Source organism: Gadus chalcogrammus, chromosome 1, assembly GCF_026213295.1.
Source record: "Gadus chalcogrammus isolate NIFS_2021 chromosome 1, NIFS_Gcha_1.0, whole genome shotgun sequence".
Classification (NCBI taxonomy): Eukaryota; Metazoa; Chordata; class Actinopteri; order Gadiformes; family Gadidae; genus Gadus; species Gadus chalcogrammus.
Window position 1 is genome coordinate 19,501,801 of NC_079412.1, and position 9,279 is coordinate 19,511,079.

Genomic DNA, 9,279 nt, shown 5'->3' on the forward strand with positions numbered 1-9,279 from the left:
AAAGGGGATGGGAGATGGCACTCCCATTGGTTTGTGGCATGTTACACCCACCACACCTACAGGTCTCAGGCCGACACATTCTTAGGGTCATTTATCCGCTGGTATAATAGCAACAGCACCAGAGATCCGCTCACAAAGCTACTTGCGTTTCGTGCTTCTCACTTGCGTTTCAGACCGTTAAAATAGGGCCCATAGTGTCTGTCTGTCCGTCCATCCGCCCGCCCGGCCGTCCGGCTGTCTGTCTGTCTGTCTGTCTGTCTGTCTGTCTGGTCAAGGTGAGCATTGCTAACTTGTGTGTGTGTGTGTGTGTGCCTGTTTGGTGTGTGTGTGTGTGTGTGTGTGTGCCTGTGTTTGTGAGTGTGTGCCTGGGTGTGTCTTTGTGTGTGTGTGTGTCTTTGTGTGTGTGTGTGTGTGTGTGTGTGTGTGTGTGTGTGTGTGTGTGTGTGTGTGTGTGTGTGTGTGTGTGTGTGTGTGTGTGTGTGTGTGTGTGTGTGTGCGTGCGTGCGTGCGTGCGTGCGTGCGTGTGTGTGTGCCACACGTGCGTGCGTGCGTGTGTACCATGCCATCCAGGACCTTCCCAAACACCACGTGTTTCCCGTCCAGCCAGGGCGCTCGGGTCGCCAGGATGAAGAACTGGGAGCCGCCGGAGTCCGGACCAGCGTTAGCCATGCTCACCTGGTCCGCACACACACACACACACACACACACACACACACAGACACAGACACAGACACAGACACAGACACAGACACAGACACAGACACAGACACAGACACACACACACACACGCGTTAACCATGCTCACCTGGTCCGCGCACACACACACACACACACACACACACACACACACACGTTAGCCATGCTCACCTGCTCCGCGCACACACACACACACACACACACACACACACACACACACACACACACACACACACACACACACACACACACACACACACACACACACACACACACACACACACACACACACACACACGTGTTAGCCATGCTCACCTGGTCCACACACACAAACACTCACAGAGACTGTCTGCTCTCTCTGTGTGTGTGTGTGTGTGTGTGTGTGTGTGTGTGTGTGTGTGTGTGTGTGTGTGTGTGTGTGTGTGTGTGTGTGTGTGTGTGTGTGTGTGTGTGTGTGTGTGTGTGTTCTCACCCAGCCAGCTCCCAGATGTTTCAGTCTGAAGTTCTCATCGGGGAACGTCGTTCCGTAGATACTGCGTCCTGTGGAGTAGTGATGTCATCAACACCATCATCATCCCCATCACTAACATCATCATCATCCTCATTATCATCACCTACACCACCATCTTCTTCTTCATCATCATCATCACTAACACCACCATCATCATCATCATCACTAACCTCACCATCATCATCATCATCCTCACTAACACCACTATCATCATCACCATCATCTTCATCCTCCTCCTCCATCTCCTCCTCGTCATCACTAACACCACCACCACCATCATCATCATCACTAACACCACCACCATCATCATCACTAACACCACCACCATCATCATCATCACTAACACCACCACCACCATCATCATCATCATAACTAACACCACCCACCGTCATCATCATCATAACTAACACCACCACCACCGTCATCATCATCATAACTAACACCACCACCACCATCATCATCATCATAACTAACACCACCATCATCATCATCATCATTATGAGATCCACAGGTGCGGCGGGTGAAGGGAACTTTACAGGTGGAGGTGACTGAGGAGGGGTACAGGTGGAGGAGGGGGTACAGGTGGAGGTGACTGAGGAGGGGTACAGGTGGAGGAGGGGGTACAGGTGGAGGTGTCTGAGGAGGGGTACAGGTGGAGGAGGGGGTACAGGTGGAGGTGATGGAGGAGGGAGACTGGTGGAGGTGATGGAGGAGGGAGACTGGTGGAGGTGATGGAGGAGGGAGACTGGTGGAGGTGATGGAGGAGGGGGTACAGGTGGAGGAGGTACAGGTGGAGGTGATGGAGGAGGTACAGTCGGAGGTGATGGAGGAGGTACAGGTGGAGGTGATGGAGGAGGTGGTACTGGTGGAGGTGATGGAGGAGGTACTGGTGGAGGTGGTGGAGGAGGTACAGGTGGAGGTGGTGGAGGAGGTACAGGTGGAGGTGGTGGAGGAGGTACAGGTGGAGGTGATGGAGGAGGGGGTACAGGTGGAGGTGGTGGAGGAAGTACAGGTGGAGGTGATGGAGGAGGTACAGGTGGAGGTGATGGAGGAGGTACAGGTGGAGGTGGTGGAGGAGGTACAGGTGGAGGTGATGGAGGAGGGGGTACAGGTGGAGGTGATGGAGGAGGTATAGTCGGAGGTGATGGAGGAGGTACAGGTGGAGGTGGTGATGGTGGAGGTGATGGAGGAGGTGATGGAGGAGGGGGTACAGGTGGAGGTGATGGAGGAGGTATAGTCGGAGGTGATGGAGGAGGTACAGGTGGAGGTGATGGAGGAGGGGGTACTGGTTGAGGTGATGGTGGAGGAGGTACAGGTGGAGGTGATGGAGGAGGTACAGTCGGAGGTGATGGAGGAGGTACAGGTGGAGGTGGTACTGGTGGAGGTGATGGTGGAGGAGGTACAGGTGGAGGTGATGGAGGGGGATGGAGGAGGGGGTACAGGTGGAGGTGGTGGAGGAGGGGGTACAGGTGGAGGAGGAGGTACAGGTGGAGGTGATGGAGGAGGTACAGGTGGAGGTGATGGAGGAGGTACAGGTGGAGGAGGTACAGGTGGAGGTGATGGAGGGGGTACAGGTGGAGGTGGTGGAGGAGGTACAGGTGGAGGTGATGGAGGAGGGGGTACAGGTGGAGGTGATGGAGGAGGTACAGTCGGAGGTGATGGAGGAGGTACAGGTGGAGGTGGTACTGGTGGAGGTGATGGTGGAGGAGGTACAGGTGGAGGTGATGGAGGAGGGGTACAGGTGGAGGTGATGGAGGAGGTACAGTCGGAGGTGATGGAGGAGGTACAGGTGGAGGTGGTACTGGTGGAGGTGGAGGTGGTGGAGGGGGTACAGGTGGAGGTGATGGAGGAGGTGGTACAGGTGGAGGTGGTGGAGGAGGTACAGGTGGAGGTGATGGAGGAGGTACAGGTGGAGGTGATGGAGGAGGGGGTACAGGTGGAGGTGGTGGAGGAGGTACAGGTGGAGGTGATGGAGGAGGGGGTACAGGTGGAGGTGATGGAGGAGGGGGTACAGGTGGAGGTGGTGGACGAGGTACAGGTGGAGGTGGTGGAGGAGGGGGTACAGGTGGAGGTGATGGAGGAGGTACAGGTGGAGGTGATGGAGGAGGGGGTACAGGTGGAGGTGGTGGAGGAGGGGGTACAGGTGGAGGTGGTGGAGGAGGTACAGGTGGAGGTGATGGAGGAGGGGGTACAGGTGGAGGTGATGGAGGGGGTACAGGTGGAGGTGATGGAGGAGGTACAGGTGGAGGTGATGGAGGAGGGGGTACAGGTGGAGGTGGTGGAGGAGGTACAGGTGGAGGTGATGGAGGAGGGGGTACAGGTGGAGGTGATGGAGGAGGTACAGGTGGAGGTGATGGAGGAGGGGGTACAGGTGGAGGTGGTGGAGGAGGTACAGGTGGAGGTGGTGGAGGAGGTACAGGTGGAGGTGGTGGAGGAGGTACAGGTGGAGGTGGTGGAGGAGGTACAGGTGGAGGTGGTGGAGGAGGTACAGGTGGAGGTGGTGGAGGAGGTACAGGTGGAGGTGATGGAGGAGGTACAGGTGGAGGTGGTGGAGGAGGTACAGATGGAGGTGGTGGAGGAGGTACAGGTGGAGGTGATGGAGGAGGTACAGGTGGAGGTGGTGGAGGAGGTACAGGTGGAGGTGGTGGAGGAGGGGGTACAGGTGGAGGTGATGGAGGAGGGGGTACAGGTGGAGGTGGTGGAGGAGGTACAGGTGGAGGTGGTGGAGGAGGGGGTACAGGTGGAGGTGGTGGAGGAGGGGGTACAGGTGGAGGTGATGGAGGAGGTACAGGTGGAGGTGATGGAGGAGGGGGTACAGGTGGAGGTGGTGGAGGAGGTACAGGTGGAGGGGCTGTTACCTCCACTCCCGTCCCCGGCGGTGAAGTCTCCTCCCTGGATCATGAAGTCCTTGATGACCCGGTGGAACTTACTGCCCCTGTAGCCAAACCCGCTCTGGACACACCAGGAATGACATCACAGGTAATAACATCACAGGGAATGACATCACAGGTTATGACATCACAGGGAATGACATCACAGAGAATGACTTCACAGGGAATGACTTCACAGGGAATGACATCACAGGGAATGACATCACAGGTAATGACATCACAGGGAATGACATCACAGGGAATGACATCACAGGGAATGACATCACAGGTAATGACATCACAGGGAATGACATCACAGGGAATGACATCACTGGTGACATCAAAGGGAATGACATAACAGGTTATGACTTCACAGGTTACGACATCACAGGTTATGACATCACAGGGAATGACCTCACAGGTTATGACATCAGAGGTAATGACATCACAGGGAATGACATCACAGGTTATGAAAACACAGGTTATGACATTGCAGGGAATGACATCACAGGGAATGACATCAAAGGGAATGACATCAAACAGCTAATGACATCACACAGACAAATAATGACATATTTTTTACAAAGTGTGTGTGTGTGGTCTTACCTCTCCGGTTGCTAGGGCAACAAAGTTGTTGACGGTGAGTGGGACGACTTCGCCGAACAGACCAATGACAATCCTCCCCACCTCGTGACCCGCTACTGTGACGTCAAAAAACACCTACACACGCACGCACACACAAACACAGACACGCGCGCACACACGTTAGCATAGCCTGATTGCGTTAGCGCGTTGTGATGCTAGCTCCTCCTCCCTCCGTTCCTTCTTCCAGGCAGAATCTCCCGGTAGATCAACATGCACGCGCTGCACTTTACAAAAGCCTTCGTGCGTTTGCGCGCTACTGAATCCGTGCCCGCCCCATCTAGGACGTCATAAGGTGTAGAAACGGACCTTCTCGGTGACCCTCGGTCCCGTGTGGCTCTGAGCGGTGGTCCACAGTACCAGCGCCGCACACACCACCGCTCCGACCTCCATCACAGCATCTCACATCGGGAAGCGTCTCCTACTATGGCCACGCCAAGACCCGCCCTACTCTTTCTGTCATTGGCCGGGTTGCATCCAGCTAAACTGGACGCTTTAAAACTCTACCCTCGCTGTGAGCGTCACAAAAGAGCTCTAACCCTAAACCCTAACCTCTAACCCTAACCCTCGCAGATAATATCAAGCAAGTAAAAGATAGGGCTGACGTGTGTTACGGACCAATCAGAAATAGAGGCGGGCGGAGTCTTGGATAGGTCCATGGCGCGGCCATAGTAATTTCTCCACCGGTATGTCTGGAGGTCCGGACCAGCACAGGCCCCGCCCCCTGTTTACTGTAGAAGATGCGCATTAAGAAATGTGTCAACGTCAACATCGTTTGACACAATAATGATAGTATTTATAAAGCCTTAATAATTGTAATAATACTTTATTTATTTACAGTTAGGTAGTTAGTTAGAACAAGTCCTTGGTCTTTTTCTAATCACATACTTCTGCAGGTATGATAGAAGAACACTGAGGATAGTCTTATAAATACTAACATAAAAACACATACTAATTACTCAATAACCACTTCATTATAAATGTCAATGTGAGTTGTGTTGGTGTTGTTAATACAAATGTTATTATCTGGTGGAGAGGAGATTCAGGGATATGTTTAGGCGCTCATGAGTCCTAACCCCTAAATTTAACCCTTGTTATATATTTAATTGTATATATTATTACGCATTATTATGTATTAATATGCATTATTATCATATATACATTATCATGTTTTATTATGTATTACATATAATTATATATAATTTTATTATTCTATATTTTTTTTAGTGCTGTCAGTTAAATGCGTTATTAACGGCCTTAACGCAAACCAATTTTAACGTCGTTAATTTTTTTATATCGCGCGATTAATGCAATTCTGTTTTGTTTTTTTCTTTGGCTCAAAACAAAGAAGCAGTAGCCTGACTGCTATGTTCAAGGCAGTATGTTTGTCTGTTCATCGTTTAATTGCACTATAGGCTTTTTTTTGTATCGTCCTGTTTTGATCAGTATATGCCAATGTTGTTATCAATAAAAAAAACATTTGCACAAGGCAAGCCGATGCACTTCTCCATGTTGATAAGAGCATTAAAATGAGAAAAATTAATGGGACAAAGAAATAAAGGGATATTTAGCATAGAAAAAACATTTGCGATTAATCACGATTGCTCGCGATTAATCATAAGTTAACTATGACATTAGTGCGATTAATCACGATTAAATATTTTAATCGCTTGACAGCACTATATTATTATGGATCATTTACATTTAGGGCATTTAGCAGTCGATTTTATCCAAAGCGATTTACAATAAGTACATTTGTCATAAGAAAGTTAAACAATGTATCGCTGTGGTACAGTAAGGATGCAAAGCACTATCAATCGCTAGGCTAACCCATTCCTGTATACAGCAAAGTATAGGATAATATGCTACATAACTAAGTATTTTAACAAAATACAACATACAATAAGCCCTTGCATTCGGTGCCAAGACGTACAACATACTACAAATAGGGGAGGGACGGGGTCGCTATGCAGAGTCGAGGTGAACTCTGAACAAGTGAGTTTTGAGACTTTTGCGGAAGCTGGTGAGCGACTCTGCGGTCCTGACATCGGCAGGGAGCTCGTTCCACCACTGCGGTGCCAAAACAGAGAAGAGTTGTGAATCTGATGATCACCTTTTGCTTGCTCTTAGCACTGGCGGTACCAGACTGAGGTAGATGAGTGGACCGCTCTAGCTGGGGTGTGTGGTTTGACCAACGCTTGAAGGTAGACAGGGGCAGTTCCAGTGACCTACTCAGAGGTGGGTAGGTTGAACGCAATGCGTGCTGCAGCGTGGTGGATGTGCCTCAAAGGTTTAACCACGCAGGCAGGGAGTCCAGCCAGAAGCGAGTTGCAGTTGTCAAGGCCTTGAGGGACACCAGTGTCAAGAGTGCAGGGTTTGGACAAGGTGCCATTCCATGTGAGCTGATAGGTGCGATTTGTCAGGTAGGATGTGAACCAGGATAGCGCAGAGTCAGCAATGCCGAGTTCGGCGAGAGGTGGTTAGGAGGATCAGGTGGTTGACAGTGTTGAATGCTGCGGACAAGGAGAATGAGAACCGATGAGAGGGACGAGGCTCTGGCAACATGGAGTGACTCAGTCACCACGAGGAGAGCTGTCTCAGTGGAAACCTGACTGATGAGGGTTAAGCTGATTGTTGTGTGAGAGATAGGAGCACAGTTTGCTAGAGATGGCAAGTTCCAGGGTTTTAGAAAGGATTGAAAGAAGAGATATCGGTCTGTAGTTCTGGATGTTGGTGGTGTCAATGGTCGGTTTCTTGAGGAGCAGCTTTATTCTGGCAGTCTTGAAGGACACTGGAATAAGGCCTGAAGTGAGGGAGGAGTTGATCAGGGCGCTAGGAAATTGCAGGATGTCGCTCGATGCGGCCTGCAGGAGTGAGGAGGGGATGGGGTCAGGGAGCAGGTGATGGCGTGCTGAGGCGTAACTATTCTATTGACATCTTCAGAGGAGAGAGGGATAAAGTGGGTAAAAACAGAGGTGGGGATGGGGTGAGGGAGGATTGTGGCAAGGGTAAAAGAGGAGCTGATTTCCTTCACAGAGTAAAGTAGGGAACAATGTCATTAGCAGCGAGGGACTAAGGAAGGGGAGGGGTGAGGAGGGAAGAGAATATGGAAAACAGTTTCCTGGGGTTGGAAGTGGAGGAGTTGATTTTGGTCCGGTAGAAGGCGGATTTGGCTGTTGACACAGGGGAGATAAAGTCTGAGAGGAGGAGAAGGTAGTGAAATAGATTATTAGGACAGTCTGATCTCTTCCATTTCCTCTCAGCTGCCTGCAACTCTGCTCTATAAGCCCGCAAAGAGTTGGACAGCCAAGAAGAGAGGGGTGAGGATCACGCCGATCTGGAGTGGAAGGGGCAGAGGGAGTCCAAGGAGGAGGAGAGGGATGATAGCATGGTGAGGGGGCTTCCTCTGTGAAGGGTGGAGAGAGTCATTCTAGAGATGGTAGTGAGGACAGGACGTAGAGGGTAAGAGAGATCTCAGGTTACGGCTAGGGTTAGGGTTAGGGTTACGGCGGGCGGTGACATTGTGAGGAGTAGAGAGGAGGGAGGGGAGGACTTCAAGTCGCAACCAAGTGGTGGTCAGACCCAGGGAGCGGGGGGGCGGAGAAAGCCGAGGCGCCACCGGACCTCGTGAGTATCAGGTCAGGTTGGTTCCCGGCCCTGTGGCTGGGAGGAGATGGGGAGACTGTTGAGTCAAGGATGGCGAAAAAGTTGGTTTATTCAGGTGAGTGCAACTTCTCTGGCAGCATGTTGACATTTCTACACTCACCAGCAGCGGATAATCAAAAAGCCTTCTGAAAGACAAATGTAGATGTTACGTAATGTATCATTACATCTCATCTCTCATCTCATCTTCAATTGCTTATCCGTGGACGATTGCGGGGGCAGCTGCTCCAGCTAGGCCCCCAGACTTCCCTTTCCCGGGCCTCGTAGCCCAGAGTGGAGACAGAATCTCTACCCTAGACCTGGGTCTTCCCGAGGCCTCCTGCCCTCCAAACCATTCTTACCAGATGCCCGAACCACCTCGACCGACTCCTTTCTAAGCGGAGGAGCAGCGACACTGCCCTGAGTTCCTCACGGCTGGCTGAGCTTCGTAGCATATCACTAAGGGAGACGCCAGCCACTCTCCTGAGGAAACCAATTTCGGCCTCTTGTACTCGCTATCTCTTTCTTTCGGACGTAACCAATCTTCATGACCAAGGTGAGGGTAGGAACGAAGATTGACCAGTAGTATCAAGAGCTTTGCCCTCCAGCTCAGCTCTATTTTCGTCACAATGGTGCGGTAAAGCGAATGCAATACCGCGCCCGCTGCTCAGATGCTTCGGCCAATACTCCATCGTCCCCTCACTCACAAACAAGAACCTCAGGTACTTGAACTCCTTCACCGGGGGTAAGGACTCATTTCCTACCTGGAGTAGGCAATTCATGGACAGGCTGCTTCATATATGTCTGAGAGCCGAACCAGTGAGTGCTGAAGTTCACAGGCCGACGATGCCATCAGGACCACTTCATCTGCAAAAAGCAGTGAAGAGATCCTCAGACCACCGAACAGCAGACGCCACC

General features: G+C 51.5%; 1 protein-coding gene across 1 annotated transcript; it reads right to left on the reverse strand.

The window, feature by feature from the left end:
* Positions 1 to 65: 65 nt before the first annotated feature.
* On the reverse strand, positions 66 to 5,294 carry LOC130380574 (peptidyl-prolyl cis-trans isomerase C-like). The gene is made up of 6 exons (XM_056587849.1): positions 5,029 to 5,294; positions 4,684 to 4,797; positions 4,066 to 4,159; positions 1,169 to 1,236; positions 559 to 675; positions 66 to 98 (listed from the first exon to the last, which is right to left on the reverse strand). Exons 1-6 carry the CDS (start codon positions 5,110 to 5,112, stop codon positions 66 to 68), a joined length of 510 nt encoding a protein of 169 aa, XP_056443824.1. The 5' UTR covers positions 5,113 to 5,294.
* Positions 5,295 to 9,279: the final 3,985 nt, after the last annotated feature.